Consider the following 18,516-nt stretch of genomic DNA (forward strand, 5'->3'; position numbering starts at 1 on the left):
CACACACACACACACACACACACACACACACAATCTCTCTCTCTTTCTCCTGCAATATAGTGACTTGAACACCTCCAACTGACTGCATTTATCCTCCTAGACCAAAGAAAGAATCCTATATCTTATCTAACTTATACCTATATCAAGTCCAAGCTTAGCATTGACCTTATGTCTAAACTCTGTCTAAACCCTGCTCCAATGTCACCTTACATTGATCTTAAAGTGCCCTAAAAGGGTTTAAAACTACTTCTCACAGTTAAAGTGCTTTACCCAGAGTGACAGAGAGGTGGCGCTTGTGTTAGGCAAGCACAGAAGATGAGAAGCAGAAAGGCTGGAGGAAATAGGGAGGGAAGAGTGTTAGGGAGGAGGGGATTGAGAGAGAAACCATGGGAGCCAGAGGGACCTCAGACAAACCAGCCTATCAGTGCACCTCACATGCAGATGTAGGGTTGCACAGTTTGCAAACTTTTGCATTAGTTTGCACACTAAAATATAAACAGAATGTCTTGCTGTGTATACATAAGTTCTAAATGTACAAAGTAAGCACTGTACAGCTTGCACACACTTTGTGCACAAATGGTAATCCATGAGTGGGAAAATGCACAATGTGTTCAAGAATTCAGAGAAATTCGGTCAACACTAGATATTTGATCACGTTATACTGAATCTCCTAAATACAACTGAGTGCCTCTGACAGCTTTCAGAGGTCACCTAATTAATTAATTAATTCCACATTTTGTCATTTCATATCAGAATAAATGCTGATGTTTTGTAAAAGTCAGAGAACAACAGTGAACAAAGAGCATCATGAAGAACAAGGGAAACACCAGATAGGTCGGACATTATGTTTTGGAGAGGTTTAAAGCAAGGGTTAGGATGGAGAGTGAATGGCACAACAACAAACCTAAAAAAACAACTTCCAGATGAAGCAGAGACAGCATTAATCAGAAAGAGGCCAATGGTACCGCTGGAGGAGATACAGAGATCCCCAGCCCAGGTGGGAGAATATGAGTCATGCACTGTAAAAGTATGGCCTTTCCAGAAGAGTGGGAAGATGAAAACTGTGGAGCTAAATGTAGGGCAACCCTGGAAGAAAACATGTTAGAGGCTGCAAAAGACTTAAGGTTGGGGCAGAGGTATACCTTCCAGCAGAACAATGACTCTAAACATACAGCTACAATGGAATGGTTTAGATCAATAGATATTCATATGAGTGCCCCAGTCAAATGACAGACCTTAATCATTTTCAGAATTTGTGGCAAAGCCTGAAAAGTCAAGTTCACAGACATTCTCCATTCAACCTCATGGAGCTTGAGCTATTTTGCAAAGGTGAATGGGCAAAAATGTCAGTTTTAGGTGTGCAAAGCTGATAGAGACATGTTGCAAAAGACTTGTAGCTCTTATTGCAGGTAGAGGTAGGTAAAGGTCATTTTACACTGCACTTTTCTGATTTGCATTTGAAAAACATTTAAAAACTTTTTTTTCTTCCATTTTACAATTGTGCATTAAACAATGAAATGCCTTGACATTTGAGGTTGTCCTGTGATTCAATGTGAAAAAGTTACAGGGGTATGAACACTTGCGAGGCATTAATTTGTAATACTAAACAGTTTTCCATTTTCCTAATGAAAATTCCCCTCTGATGTTTTTTTCTTTCATTTTATAACTTCCTTATTATAGATCAATGACTACTTCTTTAAAAACTTATTTGAAAGGAAAAAAACATCTGAGGCTTCAGAGAACGGTCATATATAAAGGCACGACGTTTTTATTCTATTTTTCTTGAAAGAGCAAAAGCACAACAGTTTGAGCGTCCAAGTCAGGAATATTGCTTGGACACGTTCAAAGGTTTTTCTCACCAACTAGAAACAAAGACTGACGGTTCAGTTTATATAATTGGCAGCTTCAAGCTTCCTAAAATTAAATCTGATGGCTGTTTAAAATTAGGTCAATACTTTTTTATATTCCAGCATTTCCTGCTGCAAGCCATTTGTTTGAGGCTGTTGGGATTTACGAATAGCAATTACTGCTTATGGAAAGAGCAGGCCATGGGTCATAGCTATATGATCACAGTAAAAACTCTGCTGATCTTCTCTTATGCTTCTCTAATGTAGATATTTATTAAAATCTTTAAGTTGTTTAGTGGTTCTAAACAGGTATTATGTTGCTGGACTAAGGGCAAAAATAGCTCTTTAGTTTGTAAAGCTTGCAGACCCCTGATCTAGAGGTAGCATGGTGACTCCTGATTTTTCAGGTCAAAAATCAAAGTTTGACACACATTCTATTTGATGCATATGTTGATATAGATAGACGGAAAGAGGGTGGATCCTTAAGTCAGACCCAGAACTTACTGCAGGGACTAGGCACCCCTTCTGGCCTGGGGTCTATTTAGAAACCCCAGAAGGAGCTGAAGAGTGTTGCTGGGCTGAGGGCTGCCTGGGTTTCCATCCTGGACCTGTAAACCCGACAACCTAAACCCTTATAAGCAAAAGACAATACAGTATATAATTAGATGGATGATTTCTTTTTTCAAAGGTAGAAGTCAGAAAATTAAACTTCCAAACACAATTCAAATACTATAAGAAATATTGAAGTTCATTACTTCATTACAACTTTAATCACAGCCCCCCTAATAAAAGCGTCGTCACAACCTCATGACTGATCTTACAGTAAAGGTAAGTTATCTTCTCTGTCACCGTCAACACGTCTAGATTAAAATGTAGCAGTAATGAAAGCAATTTGGGTGGCAGTTAAGTTGAAAAGAAAATTCTCAACACAAAACAAATAATAAATGACACTTATTTTCAGTGGTAGTACAATATGTTGTCTAAATGTCTCCTGTTAGGATCATCTAACCATAGATTTATGCTGCTTTAGCTTCCATATCTCTAATGATTATTTGTTCCTCTATTTGGGCCTTGTATAATTTCTTTTTATACCTTTGTTTGCCTTTTTGGAACAGTGACCCATACTTAACTCAGCCCAGTAATTTCTTGCATTTATAAGGGCACCTATCCTTTTATTAGATTAGCTATTCTTAGTAAGCTCAAATTATCTTCCTGTAAGTGTTTTGTTATTTTTTCTGTGTGTATTTTAATGTTGCTTATTGTTGGTTAAACTGTAGAGACTGTTCTAACACAGTGCAGACATTACAGTTGCACTGACTAGCATCAAATGATTTAGGTAAAGCAGGGTTTTTCTATTTACATAAAATGCGTAGGCTATTTAGAGCTAGTTGTACATAATACTAGTGTGTCTTTGCACAGCTCAAATATTTGTCATGAAGTGAAAGAGTTGTTTGTTGATTCCACTGATCATTTTGTCTTTGAGTCAAAGGTTAAGCTTTCCTATTATCTTTCAGAAAATTATAGGATTTTCTCCGGGAGGTTGGAGAATCCCTAAAGCTTACAGGCTTTCTCCAAAAGTGGATGAAAACAGTTCAAAACCAGACAGGGTTTAGCAGAATTTCATTTGGTGCTTGTGATCTTTTTATAGCGTTCATTAATGAGCCAACATTTAGCAAGTCCATTTTTGTAATCCTCGAACAGTATTTCACCATCTCTACATGTCTGATTGACTTAGTATAGCCTGGTCCAATATCATTTTACAGGTCATTTGTCATTACAGTGTTATTGACTTTCTTGCTTAATACATATTTAACCATCTGTCTCCATGAGCATAAAACACACAAGATCTATAAACAGGGTCAAACTTTAGGAAGGACGTCCCCTGCTTCCTTACCTTCTGTGTTTTGTTTCTAACCATTAATCACAGTCTAGACAGAGTAACAGAAGGCAAATCGGGTCACTAATAAGTAAACATTGTTTAAGGAAACTAATAATAGTAGACAGGGAAGGACATGTGGGTGGCAGCTTCCTGTGGTCTGAATGTTATTAAGCAAGCAGAAAATAAGGCAGGCAAAGCTGAGTCATTAAAGGGAATCAAGGGAATTACCTTCTTAGAACTCTGCAAATCCACTTAGAAGAATTTTTAAGTTCAATCACCTCACTATCTTCATACAGTTGTGACCTGATTGCCTCAAACCTTTTACTGTACCCCCTTGAGTTAAACCTTCGTGGAACTACAGCTGCTTATTTTGTATTCTGGGGCACATTTTTACCAGCTTTGCACATGTAGAAACTAAAGTTTCTGTTTTTACAAGTCAGACTCAAGAGTATCAAATAGGTATTTGAGACTGGTCTGTACGTAGTGTGTTTTGACCCAAATAATTAGATTTTCGCCCTGGCTGTATGTTTAGAGTTGTCTGAAGGTGAACCTCCACCCCAGCTGCAAGTCTTCTGCAGCATCTAACAGGTTTACTATCCATCTTTCTATCAATTAAGACTGTCCTATCTATCCCTGCTGAAGTGAAGCCAAACCATAGCATGATGCTGCCACCACCATGTTTCTTGGTGGGGATGGTGTGTTCAAGGGTATATTCTTCCAATAGAAACAGTGTTCTGCAGGCAGGAACAACTATTCATTTTGATCTCATCTGTCTGGATCACCATTTTCCAGATGTGTGCTGTGTTTGGGCAAAGTGCAAACAAGACATCTTATGCATTCCTAAAACAACAGGCCATCCACTTGTTGCCATGTTTCATTTCTTTGAATCAGGATCTGAAGTGAGACTAATTTAAGATCCTGTCATCTGATTACATAAACAAGGTAGTTGAATAGTTTTCAGTAATTAATTCAACCCTTTGTAATGCTGCACTCTGATACCTAATTGTATTCCTTTTGCAAGTCTATATTTACGAGAGCATTGAGTAAATTAATGCTTTGACTCAATTTTAAAGACAGAGTCTGAGCCAAATTTCATAGCAAACCTTCCAATATTGGTTTTGACATTTGACGAAAGCCCTAAGGTCATAATTTTCAAATTCAGTTGCTTTTATGCTTAGGAAAACATGAACAGATGTGTAAAATTGCATGGCAATCCATCCATTAATTCTGTATTTTTATGTAAATATGACACCTAAAAATTACAGAGTTTAAAGTAGGTTTAAAAGTAGTCTTACTGTCCTTGTGGTGGTGATAAATGTTAACACACACCATGTTTTACCTTGATTTATGGTAAGAAAAATTGAAAGCAAGAAATCTGTCCTCATCTATGATGGCTCAGCTGCTTGCAAGTATATAAAGTTCACTTTTTATCTACCAGTTGAAGCTGTAAAATTGAAAGACTTGCCTTTGTCCAATGAAGCAGTAAGCACAATATTTTAATTTACAGTAATGGTTCCAGCTCCTTCTATTAAAATGTCCTGGGTAGTTTCACATTTATGACATTTTATATGACTCAAATAGAAGTGTTGAAATGAGATCCTTAAGTTTACCACAGATCTTTGAACAGTGCCGTGACTTATGTTGTCCCTCTCTTCATGGCCTTGCAGTAAAGTCTTCAATACAAAAAGAACAAAACATCTGATTTAATGAGATAATGCTAATATGCAACGTAAATTTACATTTATTCATGGGAATGTTTCATAAATAAGATCAAAAAGAAATCATCTCATTCGGCTTCACTCATTTCATAATTGCTTCTGATGAGAAACTTCATTACCAGTATAAATATCATAATATGGCATTTTAAAAGTTACTAAAATAGTAAACACAGCCACCTGATTAAAAAAATCCCCCTGACTCCAGCTTGTGCTGATCTTTTCAAGAAAAGGATTCTGAGCAGCACATGTTTATGCCAAGAATTGGGAAACACTCAGCAGTTGCCAAACATTTTCTGTTGTACAACTAGTCTGTATCACTAAATGTTTTTCAAATCTGACATTACATTGCATGTTCTTTGTGAGAGTGTCAGTCCCATTTAACATCTACCCCCCCCCCCCCATTTTTTTCAGCAGTCAGTATTTTATGTGCAGATTTCTGACATTATTGCATGTTCTTGCTGTGAGGCAACGCTAGCATTAAACAGTATTTACATAGAAGTCAACAAAGATATGCACTGGTGACATTGTTCGTTAAGAGTAAAGTTTAATACGAAAGAAATAAATTAAGAAAATAAAACTGGTCTCACTCTGACTAGTCATTGACTCAATGGTCCATTACAAGCTTCCACCAGCCTTTCTGCCTCAGGTTAGATGCTAAGTATGGAAATTACCTTCACTCTTAATGCCTTTCTGTATAAATATTTTTTAACTTATGTGACAGTTGGGAAATATATAATTAGCTATTTTAGGAATTCTTGAAGTGTAGGCTAAATGTTACACTGTTAAGCCAACAACTATCCATACCCCTTGCAGATTTAGATTTAAAACAACTTCCATTTAACCTTTACCTTTTTTTTTGTGATTGGAAACAAGATAGGCATCACTTAAAAGATAATAAAACAGTCTAAAGATTATTAGTTTAAAAAAATAAATGTTGTTTTATTTACATTTATATCCTTAATACCCCTTAATCAATGAAAAAAAAACACATCTAACAAAAAGTACAGCAATTAAATCCCCTCCTATAATTGCTGACCAGCTGTTGCATGATTCCACTGGGATTTCCACGCTGTAATACATATATAAAACGTTTGCATCTATACAACCATGAGCTCAAGGTGAAGATAGGCAGTGGTGGGCTGTTGTCTCCTGCCCCCATTTCTCTGGAAAATCGTGAGCTTCTTTGTAAACAACCATCCAATGTGAATATGGCAATGGTTCAAAGGTTAAAAAAATTGTAAAGAACTAACATGACATCTTTAAGATTGTAGATTGAGATTGAGATTGTTGTTTGAAGATAGTGGGACCCTGCTCTGGCCTTGACCCTTGTTAGACTAGCAATTAGCTTCAGCTAATTTAACTAATTTTGATTTATACTAAATGTAGACAGTAGGAGAGTTATCTGCAGCTGGTAAGATATTAACTGTTTTCATCCTTAAAGTTGCCATTATATTTGTAATTATTACTGCAAACTGTAAAGTCAACAAACCATCCAAAGGACCATACATATAGTGCAACCAATGCTATCGTTTTTTTCACTTCTCATCTAAGTAAATAATACTTCTAAAAGGAAAATATTGACTTGTTAACTTCAGAATAAATATGCACACTCATTGTTCATGGGTCTTTAACTTCCCAGGCTTCTTTTCTACTTCTGTTATGTGTCAGACTGTCTTTTTGAGGTTAAAACCTCTTGTGCAATTGCAAATGTCCTTTTTTGTCAAAACAGGATGTTCTCTGACTCAGCCTCACTGCCTTCCATAACCTTAAGTCTGTGGTCAAGAATTCCCATAATCCAGACGTCTGAGTAAGGACAGCTGCCAAAACTGTAGAATCCATAACATGGGAGGAAAAATTTACTAGTTCAAGAATTCTGCTTGCAAAACGAACTTACACTGGACATTGGGTTAGCGCTGCCAGGGGTGCTAATGTAATTTCAGGCTGGAAAACTGGTTGTGAGCGCACCTCTGTTCCAGTCTGGTCATTTTTCCCCATCAGCTGCAGACCTCAGTCTGCAGAGCAACACAATCCCGGAAAAGAAAATGTGAGGTATGTGGAAAGAATGGGGGCAGACTTTAAAGTAAACTCAGATTGATCCAAGCGCAACTGAAGAATCGTCTAGTTTGCCGGTGTTCAAAACCCGAAATATCTAGAAACTATTGAGTTCCTGATATAAGATCTCAATACTGGCTTCTAATCCTCCTGATTCTCTGCCATATAGAGGTTTTGAATGAGTGACCAATCCAGGAATATCTGATTTCACCTTATGAGAAGATACACACGATGCTTTACAAAATTTTGGAGAGCTTACAGCACTCTGAAAAGCTTCATGAGTACACTGTAGAAACATTTGACTGCATCTTATCCGTTCCTTGCAAAGCAGGTCTGCCTTTAACCACAAATAAACCATTGAGAGTCTGGGAGAGAGAAAATATGGCCAACACCTAATAGGCTCCAACAACAGTCTCCTGCTGTGCCAGTCCCTTTTTCTTGCTTGTTCTGCAAAATCCTTCAAGAAGCAAAATTATTTACAAACTGCCTTAGAAAAAAAGCATATTTTTTTTAAAACTATAAATATTTTGACTTGTTGCACAATAAAAATCTATTGAGATAAGCTATTGCGTTATAGCACAGGGCATGGTAAGCATTAAAACATTGAGTAAATATCGTACAAAGGGAGAATTTCCCAGCTTGTGTTGCATATTTTGAGTTAGGAGCTGGACCAAAGCGCTGACGGAAACATGGAAGCAGCATGATGTGATGAAGGGTATAATAATATAAAAAATCCAACAAAAACTTACAGCACAGGGATAAGAGGACATGGAGCATAGACTGGGAAACAAGCAGGACCCAGAGATGAATAATGGGAACCAGTAAGCCTATATACTGAGAAAAGAGTGGAAAATGACATTGAATGCAGAGGAACATCTAAAAGTTGCAGGTTACTGGCCCTCGAGGACTGGAGTTTGACACCTGTGCCCTAGACTTATTCAGTGTACTAACATAACAAAAGAAAAACTTTTTTAAAGGTGTGTGTCCCATCATTTCTGGCTGAAAAATAAAGGTATTTCAGAAAATTAACATCCTACTCACATTCAAACATTGTGGTGGTAGTGTGATGGTTTGGGATCTCTTTGCTGCTTCAGGCCATCCGTTTGTAACCCACCTCTATGCAGCAGGACAATAATATCAAGCACTCCAGCGATCTACCTCTGAAGGGCTCAAAAAAGCAAAATAGAGGTTTTGGAGTGCCCTAGTTAGTCTGAACACAAATCCAATTGAGATGCTGCGGCATGACCTTAAACATACTGTTCATGCTAGAAAACCCTAAGTGTGGTTGAATTAAAACAATTCTGCAAAGAAAAGTGAATCTAAAATGTCCACAGTGATGTGCAAGGCTTAGTACCAGTGGTCACAAATGCTTAATGGCAGTTATTGCCTCCAAGGATGGGGCAACTAATCATTGTAGGTTCAGCTGGCAATTGTTTATTCACATAGGGCCAGGTTGCCATATTTTTTCCTTAAAAAATCAAATCATTATTTGAAAAGTGTTTTTAACCAGTTTGTCTTTATCTGATAATACAATTAATTTCATTATTTGAAATATTTAAGTTTGGCAAAAAGCAAAAGTAGGAAGAGATCTTTGAGAGTGTAAATAACAGCACTGTATACAAACATATCGATCGGATACGGCAGGAAAAGAATTTGGCTAATATGTTTTTTGTAGAAGCAGCATGCAAAGGTTTTAGTACAAGCACACAGGTTTCCTTCACAAGCACAGATGAAATAAATTTAAAAGCTAAAAAGGGATACAGGACCACAATTATTTTGGGGTGACCAAATGTCAACAGTGCATGAAGTGTGAAAACCTTTCAGACTGGAAAACACTTCTCTAACTTATACAAAGGAAGCGTTTTGTCTGATCTTAAAACTCATCTGGTTGCCACTGTGAGGAAAACAATGCTGACTCTTTGTTTATTAAAAGCCCTGACACATGTTGCTCCTGCCAAAACAGGGTGTGCACACTGTCACAATTTATGAGGGAATATATTGCCCAGATTTTACCCAACTTGTGCTCAAATTGTATTTTTTCCAATACTTCTGAGCAGAATAAGCCTGTTCTGATATGGCGGTATAACACCTCAAGAAGTCGGGGATAGTTTTCCATTAGGTGTGCTGAAAATGTTGCCGAAATGTTTTGCAGACATTGCAGCAAGCTCTTTTAATACGACGTGATTACAATTTCCATTAACGTATGTAAGTATAGTAAAATCTTCACTTGTAATCTGTTACTGTAACATTTGGTAAAGGTTTAGCTGGTCTGCAGTGGATCCCTCCAACAAATTTGAAGTTGGGAAGTAAAGGACGAGGAAAATCAAAATCCCAGTAGGTTCTCAGCAACCAGATATCAGCATTACCCATCATCTTACAGGCACTGGTGGGTGTTCCTGTTACAGTCGAGACATGATAAAATGCAAACATATTGAAACATTTACGCTAATTTAGAAACATTTGAATACTCATAATTATTGCTTAGCTTGGTGTAATGCACCTGTCTCATTTGACTGGAATTACTAATGGGTTACTTACCTCTGATTTCAGAGTAATATCTATCGACCTCTTTCCACATAAACTGTTCCAGCAAAACGTCCTGCAGAGCATAGAAGAGGAAGTTCCCCAGTCTCTCTGAGAAGTTCATCTTGTCTGTGAGTTTGCTCATAGCACCGGGGACAAAGGAAGGTGGAGCAGGTAGTTGACCACACATCCTCTCAACATTATGAGCTATGGAGAAACGCAAAGTAAATACAAGAGGGATGCCCAAAATATCTGCAGTCGGGGATAGTTTTCCATTAGGTGTGCTGAAAATGTTGCCGAAATGTTTTGCAGGATACTTTGTCTTGTCACATCTAATCTCAGCAGTTCACTCTGGTCTTGTTTCTTACACACAGATACTGCAGTTTAATTGTGCTACATAAAAAGCAAAGTTGACCATTAGTGAGCAAAAAGCATAGGGTAGTCCTGATACAATGCCATGTATTGGTTCAGTGTCCAGATCACGCATTTTCAAATGATCAGTATCGGCATCCTTAACTAAACAGCATTCCCAATACCTCTCTCTTTCCTGTCTGATTTTGTCAGCAAAACGTACAGCTGCATTTTGTATAGTCAATTAAAAAAATTTAATCATTGTCTGTTTTCATGTGCATGAGCCCTCCTGTCCCACTTATTTTTTTGGTTTTTTTTTTTTTAAATGCACTCTACAACACCCATTAACACTACATTTGAGCGGGCGGAGGTAGGCTTGGGGTCTTTCCACACCACCATTCGCTGTTTGACGCTGTCTAATATGGCGTAGGTCATCAGATTACAGCAAGCTCTTTTAATACGACGTGATTACAATTTCCATTAACGTATGTAAGTATAGTAAAATGTTCACTTGTAATCTGTTACTGTAACATATACGTAAAATATGGTACATTTTTTAGAAAGCTTCATGGAAGTAAATAGCTTTGATATTTGTGGATGTTTTTGTTTATTCTGATCTGTAATGAAGTATTATAATGATCTATTAAGTAAACAGACCTAAAACATTGACCAAACAGTTTTTACTCACTTTGAGTATTTCAGATTAGAAGCAAAGATGGGCAAAGGCAGGAAAAAAAACAATATCCCAGGTTTTACTAGAAAACAAGATGCTTTATTATGAAGCCAAGCCCTATGAGATAAACAAGACATCAGCAATATTAATAATAATGCCCATCTTGGTTACTTATAAAGGGCCTGCTTGTTTCTTTCCCCCACTATAACACTATTATAATTTACCGATAGTACAGACATGCAAACATAAAACAAACTGTAGGAAAAAAACATAATTACCTAATATAAATCAGTAAGAGAGTTTAAATGAAAAGAACAAAATATTTTGTTTGATTTTTTTAATAATTTAATTAACTGTTCTGTGATAGTAAAGCAATGGAAATATGCATGTCCAAGAAGTGATTATTTACAATCACAGATTAAACATGTTGAATCTATGATTGATAGAAGTGCAAAAGTAACTTCACTTTACATGTCTGAAATGTATTTATACAGCTTTTTTAAAGCTTTATCTTGATGTGCATCACAGAACCATAGCAAAGCTTACAGATGCATTAAAAAACTGAAATTCAATTTACAAAAAACTATTAATCTCATTGTATAAATGACATGATAAATAAAAGTAGCATTTAATAAATGTTCAGACATTGCAGAGAGCCAACTTGTGAGAAAGAAAGACTTTTTACAGACTGTGAAGACTCTGACTTTTTATAAGAAGGTACTTCAGAAACTGTTTGCTCTCAAGAGGCATTCTAGATTGGGCACCACAGTGCCACAGTGAAGCACGGTGGTGGCAATATTGATTATGGTTTTGTTTAGCTGGGCCTGAAAAGTTGGTCACAATTTGAGAAATGTATGGAGCAAAACACAAATATACTAAAAAAAATAAACTTGAATACCTAATTTGTTTGTGTTTTCTTTGCTGAGTTTTTTTATAATTTAAAATGTGTACATTTCAAAACTGTGCAGTGCTATTAACACCATAAAATACATTTTTAGTTAGTTGGAAAGCACCTCAATTATAAATGTCACTTCAGTCTGTTACTCAGCCTTTCTCTTTGTTGTTCTACTTTTTCTGCTGCAGCATCTCTGGAAACAGAAGCTGCAGGTCTTGATGAGGATGAAGATGAGAAACAGATCTACAATGATGAAAAAGGTTAGGACATCCAGACTGTGATACTGGTACCAGGTGAGGTTGTGGGCCTGGACCCTAAGGTGCTTGGCTCCTTTGTTTCTCATGGTGAACTCGATCCAGAAAACTGCTTCGTCTCGAGGGCTCATGGGTCTGTCATGATGGATTCTGGACAGTCGCATTGCATTTTCTTTATAGCTGTGGATGGATAAAGGGAAAAGTAAAGGACTTCCTATATTTTTCCAAGTTTAATAAATGGTTACTTCCAAGTCTGCGTTTAGTAAATGATGCTCACTATCTGATCCAATAACTATAAAATGTATAAGAAAGCAGCACAATGTGGTTGTGGAAAGGCAAATACTTTGTGTTGTACCTAAGGTTTTATTTGCACTTTTTTCAAAGGTCTCAAATCAGGGAAAATCGTGCCCTAAAAATAAAAGACAAAGTGTCTATTCACACCACCCGCCTGACCTGGAAGGCCAAATTTGTACCGTTACCGAATTTTGGATGGACTAAATCATTTTAAAAGGTCACAAATGGCCCACGGACCCCTGTTTATATATAGTACATATAAATGCTTTACACCATAACCCCATGGCCATTCTTGCATTCACCCCACTTTCACTATTCAAAACTTGCAGCACAGGAACTATAAATTGTTTTATTACCAAAACATTGTGAGGCCATATGAGAAAAGAAAACAACTTACGATTTGTTGTTGATGACCGTGTTCACGGCATCTCTGAGGCTCTCAGCTGTCATGACGTTCAGGCTCACAGTGACTGCAGCTCCTTTAGCCTCCACATGCACCAAGTTGTCTGGCTGGTCACCGAATAAGGGGATTCCCAACATGGGAACACCGTGGTAGATTGCTTCATAGATCCCATTTGTTCCACCGTGAGTGATGAAAGCTTTTGTTTTAGCGTGACCTGATAGAAACCAAAGTTATCGAGCATATCAGCTTGGTTTTCATGTAATTATGCTGGACAAAATCAAACTAAATGCCAGTTCCGGATGTATGAAACAGGTTTCTTATTAACTGCAAAATACGTGTATTTACAGTTTTTCCTAGCTACTTATTTTTATGCTTGAAAATGATGAATCTTGGCAAACTAAACCAAGTTAAGATCCGTTTGTGGAGCAAACATAGAACTTTCAATACATGTGCAGAATCCTCTTGAAGAAATGTAGTACTTAAGGCCAAATAACTATTTTCAGTTGGACCATTTGGAAAAGAATAAAGTTAGCAGTGTCACAATTAGAGTTGCAGTGTGGTGTTTGTGTATATCCCATTTAGCATAATATAAAAAAAAAAACAATGATCCTAAAATGTGATGGGTGCTCTTTGTTACCCACCTAGCAAGTCATTTTGTGGGATCCACTCATATATTCTGGTATTAGAACCCAAAGTTTTGGGTTTTTCTCCACCATATCTCCACAGCACCTACAAATAGTTAAAACTGTTTTTTTAATAATGTGATTTGATGGATCATCTTTTTGCATCTTTTTAACAATGTATGTGTAAGGCATACAGATTTTGATGTCTGGAATAGACCTTTGGCTATATAAACTACTTTGTTTAAACTCATGGACTTTTATCTAGATTTTTCTGACCTTTTGTGGAATCTGAGCAAGACCTGAAGCTATCATGTTTGCCTTCTCTGTGGTCAGGTTCTTCACCATAGATCCCAAAGAGAAGACCACGATCCCAGCATCTCCAGAGCTTTGGACAAATTTTTCCATTTCCTGCAAAACAGCATCAGTTTCAGGGTCGGTGAGGCAGTTAGTTGGCGTTTATTCGGAAATTGTTTGGCTAATTATTTGTTTTATCCCAGTCATATAACAACTTTTGAAACTGTGGATTATAAGCCCACATTTGGTAAAGGTTTAGCTGGTCTGCAGTGGATCCCTCCAACAAATTTGAAGTTGGGAAGTAAAGGACGAGGAAAATCAAAATCCCAGTAGGTTCTCAGCAACCAGATATCAGCATTACCCATCATCTTACAGGCACTGGTGGGTGTTCCTGTTACAGTCGAGACATGATAAAATGCAAACATATTAAAACATTTACGCTAATTTAGAAACATTTGAATACTCATAATTATTGCTTAGCTTGGTGTAATGCACCTGTCTCATTTGACTGGAATTACTAATGGGTTACTTACCTCTGATTTCAGAGTAATATCTATCGACCTCTTTCCACATAAACTGTTCCAGCAAAACGTCCTGCAGAGCATAGAAGAGGAAGTTCCCCAGTCTCTCTGAGAAGTTCATCTTGTCTGTGAGTTTGCTCATAGCACCGGGGACAAAGGAAGGTGGAGCAGGTAGTTGACTACACATCCTCTCAACATTATGAGCTATGGAGAAACGCAAAGTAAATACAAGAGGGATGCCCAAAATATCTGCAGTCAGGTCACTTCCGGGGTATATTGGATCAGCATATAGCAGGTCATAGTTTCCCTCCTTCAGCTTCTTCATCAGGGTTTCTGATTTCACCACGCCATCCAAGTACTTGAGAGAAATCTTCATATTAGTCTCCATTAAATCAAAAAATCTATTCAAAATCTGATAGGGGTTCATTTGATCCATCTCATACAGGGAGAAGTGAAGAACTTCTTCAAAAGCTTTTTGTAGATATTTCACTGAGACGGAGACGTTAAAGGGTTCGTACAGGAAGCGGGAGGGTTCGCTGCTGTTCATGAACAGTGATGCGCTCGGGACCAGGACTGTCACCTGATGTCCTTTATCGACCAGTTCCTCCAGTACCGGCTTCATGTTGATCCAGTGGCTCGCCTCAGTGTACCACACCAAAATCTTTCCTCCATTTGAACTTTTTGTGGCACAAAGTAGCAGAAAAAGGCAGACAGAGTGACACAGCTCCATGGTGCCGGTTTGACTGCAGGAAAACCAGCTCTAATCTTTTTACGCCTGCATTGTAAAGTTACTGAATAACTAAATTAACTTTGACCTGCTGCTCTTTGCACTTAGTAATGCATGATAACTGGCTCACCCCATGGAAACTGTAAGTAATGGAAAGATAATAAGTGTGTGTGTTTAATTTGTCCCAGAAAATCCTGAAACAATATATAAAGTGAAACTAAACCCGATGTAAAAGCATACCCTCGCCCCCCAGAGAAACTTCAAAAAATGGCAACAAAGTGGGCGGTGCCAAGAGATACTGAGGGACAGGGCCAAGTTTAGGGAAGAGCAGAGGAGGTTAAGTGGGGGTGTGGTCAGGAGGAAAAGAGTAAGCAGCAGCGTAGCCAAGTCCGCTTGTTATAAGCGACTGTGAGCTTGTTTGTCTCTAAAGTCGCTTGCAAATCTGGTGAGTTGAGAGTTACCTTTCTCTGGGCTTGTTTTTGAACGTGAAGTTGCTTATTTGGGCTTGGCTTTCTTTCCAAGTGAAACCCCTTGATTATCTCCCAGCTACATACAAAAAAGCAAAACATGAGCGGTAGGTAGTTTGTCTCTTCCACGCCCCCGTTTCCTGGTTATTGCGCACGTTGACTCGGCACACCTCAAACACACTCAGAGCCCAGAGTGACAGGGAAACGAGTGACTAGACAGCTTGAAAATGAGTTGCAGTATGTGGGGAAAATACCCGAAAAATATAAAATAGGTGTCTTTTCTTTTAAACAGTTTTAAAAAGGTTTTTCGTTGACTGTGTTTACTGTCATTTTGCTAAGCATATAAAATGCACATTTGTTTTGATCAGAGTTTAACTATTCAAGTTATTTGAACAATTTAAGTTATTCAAAATCTGTATAGTTTAAGCGATTAGCATACTTTTGCTGTTGCTTATGTATAATGCCATAATAAATGTATACATTTGTGCTGTTTACAAGTGGTCTCTGTTTTAATCAGTGTGGTGGGTTGCCCGTTGGGCATTTTTGGGCTTGTTTTCATAGAGCTGGTTGTTTCTCTCGCAAAATCTGGTAGCACTACCTCACACTCGCTATTGCATATTTTTACAGAGAAACCCTATATACACAAGCGCGCTCACAATTACACTCACAGGTGTTTGGATTCAGGTGTTAACAGATGCACAAATGTTATATATTGAGCCATAGTTACATCTAAATACATCTTGCATTCATTAGTACCGCATAGGTTTCGGTAACGTTGTTGTTATGTGTTTTTGCAGGCATAGAAGCACTCTTCTAGGGTGTTCGCTTGTATTCTCTTCATCCTATTGGCCTTCTATTCTTTTCTTTTCTCCCCTTTACCTTTCTGCCCCACCTCGCTCTCTTTCTTGTTTTTTTTTTCCCCTTTCGTTTCCGTCTCCGTGTCTATTGCAATTAAAATAATCCCAAAGCAATTTCTAATAAAGTTGTTTTATATAAATCAATCGGAGCATTATGACGTTAGTAGTAATGCATAGGATGACCAGGTACAGGAGCACACACAGGTGTGAGACATGGGCAGGATAACAGGAGCGTGGAATGAAAGGACATGTAGCCATGCGGCAAACAGGGTAATAACCAAGAGGAACTGGTGGAGAGTAATGACAATTAGAGAGTATAAATGCTGAGGAGGAGTGGAGAATGAACCAAGGGAGTTAATCAGAAGGGAATGAGAAGCAGTTGGTGCAAGAGGGACTTCAGGGAACTGAGGGAGAGTAACAGAAAACATCTAAGTGAACTGAAATAAGTAAACAATGAAACTGCCAAAAGAACAGGCAGGAACCAGATCTAAAAGGAAATACAAAACTAAAACATCTAACATAGGAATCCAGGGAAGTAACAAAAACCTAAACACCAGAATGAATCTAATAAACGTGAATGAACTGAAATAAAGCATGTTAAGAACATGTCAGTGCAGAGAAAATAAACAGAAAACAAACTCAAAACCAAACACGGGCAAGTTATGACAAGGACACGTTTAAAAAGTTTCTTTAAATTCATCTATTTAATGTATTTTATTGGGATTTAATAGAATAGAAACAGGTGTGCCCAACTGCAGTCATCAAGAGCTCCTCCCCTTCTCCAACACACTGAATCAAATGAATGGCTCGTTACAAGGCCTCTGCAGAGCTAAATGACATGCTGATGAGGGAATTCAGCCATTTTGACAGACATAAAGTAGTTCAGTAGTTGAGTAGTTCTGCCTTCTGATGTCCTCTAATTAGTCAATAGAGTTCAGCTGTGTGTAATTCAATCTTAGTATAAATTCAGCTGTTCTGTGGAGGCCTCAGAGGTTTATTAATGAACAAACAGCATCACGAATACGAAGTAACACAGCAGGGAGAAAGGTGTGGAGAATTTTCCTTTTGGTTTAAACATCTCAGGGAACTGTTCAATTCTAAAATGAAAAGTTGGTGGCAAGCAAGAGAAGCCCACCAAGACATGACAAGGCATTTAAAGTGACAAGGCAGGACAAAAATACACTGTTTTTCTAATCCCGTTGTGTTAAATGGTTGATGGTTTATTTATAATCCACTCACTGATCATGCAATGTTGTAGGGTCTTTATCTTACGTAATGGCGTTTTTCCAAATACTTTGGATATTTTACATTTAAAGAAACTAATTACAGGACCCCAAAATCAGCAGCTGGACAGGAAGTATCTCAGTTGGATTGTAACATTCGATATTGCTTAATATGTCTCTCAGTGGGTGTGTATGTGTGTCTCAACATCTGTTTATCTTGTTGTTTAGCAGCTGTGTTTTTTCCAGTTGGATGCAGGCTCTTTTAGTTTTTAATGTAATTTAATGCTCTTTGTTGTCACAGAGATCTCGCTCTTTACCAAGTTCCATCCCTATATAAACATTTTCTTTTCATCTGTAAAGTTTTTAAGAAGAGCTGATATGGAAATGTGTAGCTCTGATGCAGTCAGAAACAAACTAGCAGTCTTCTTTGCCATGCTGATCTAACAGCACAGTGACAGGGTTGTCTTGGTAATATCTTTCCCAGGCAGACACTTTCTGCTTTAAATCAACTGAATAACCGCCAAGGAGCCCTGAACTGCCTGGTGAAGACATTAGCCATTTTATGGTGCCTTTTTCACCACTGGATTGAAAACTGTGAAACTCTGAATTCACTGTGAATAAACACTGCAATATAAAGTCTCAATTACATGGAAGAAAATGTTAGGATTGGAGTTGAATGTAAGAAAACGACAAAAAGTATGCTGGCCATACCTTTTTGAACCATTAGTTAAAGATGTGTAAAAAGCCTGAAAAAAACCTCATCTTTTATTGCACTGGCATGATCTCAAACTAAAAATGTTAGAAAATTCCTTTGATATACTGTAAATGTAAGTGAATCATTATTAATTTAACTTTTACATAGATCAGGGTTGTCTGGCAATACAAGTTTTTATTTCCATGGTGTATAAATATGGT

General features: G+C 37.7%; 1 protein-coding gene across 1 annotated transcript; it reads right to left on the minus strand.

Annotated features, from left to right (window-relative positions):
• Window positions 1-11,120: 11,120 nt before the first annotated feature.
• LOC124882708 (UDP-glucuronosyltransferase 2C1-like) lies at window positions 11,121-15,291 on the minus strand. The gene is made up of 6 exons (XM_047389210.1): window positions 14,340-15,291; window positions 14,049-14,197; window positions 13,789-13,920; window positions 13,531-13,618; window positions 12,884-13,103; window positions 11,121-12,372 (listed from the first exon to the last, which is right to left on the minus strand). Exons 1-6 carry the CDS (start codon window positions 15,055-15,057, stop codon window positions 12,084-12,086), a joined length of 1,596 nt encoding a protein of 531 aa, XP_047245166.1. The 5' UTR covers window positions 15,058-15,291; the 3' UTR covers window positions 11,121-12,083.
• Between the last annotated feature and the right edge of the window lie 3,225 nt (window positions 15,292-18,516).

The sequence above is a fragment of the Girardinichthys multiradiatus genome, chromosome 17 (genome assembly GCF_021462225.1).
Source record: "Girardinichthys multiradiatus isolate DD_20200921_A chromosome 17, DD_fGirMul_XY1, whole genome shotgun sequence".
Taxonomy (NCBI): Eukaryota; Metazoa; Chordata; class Actinopteri; order Cyprinodontiformes; family Goodeidae; genus Girardinichthys; species Girardinichthys multiradiatus.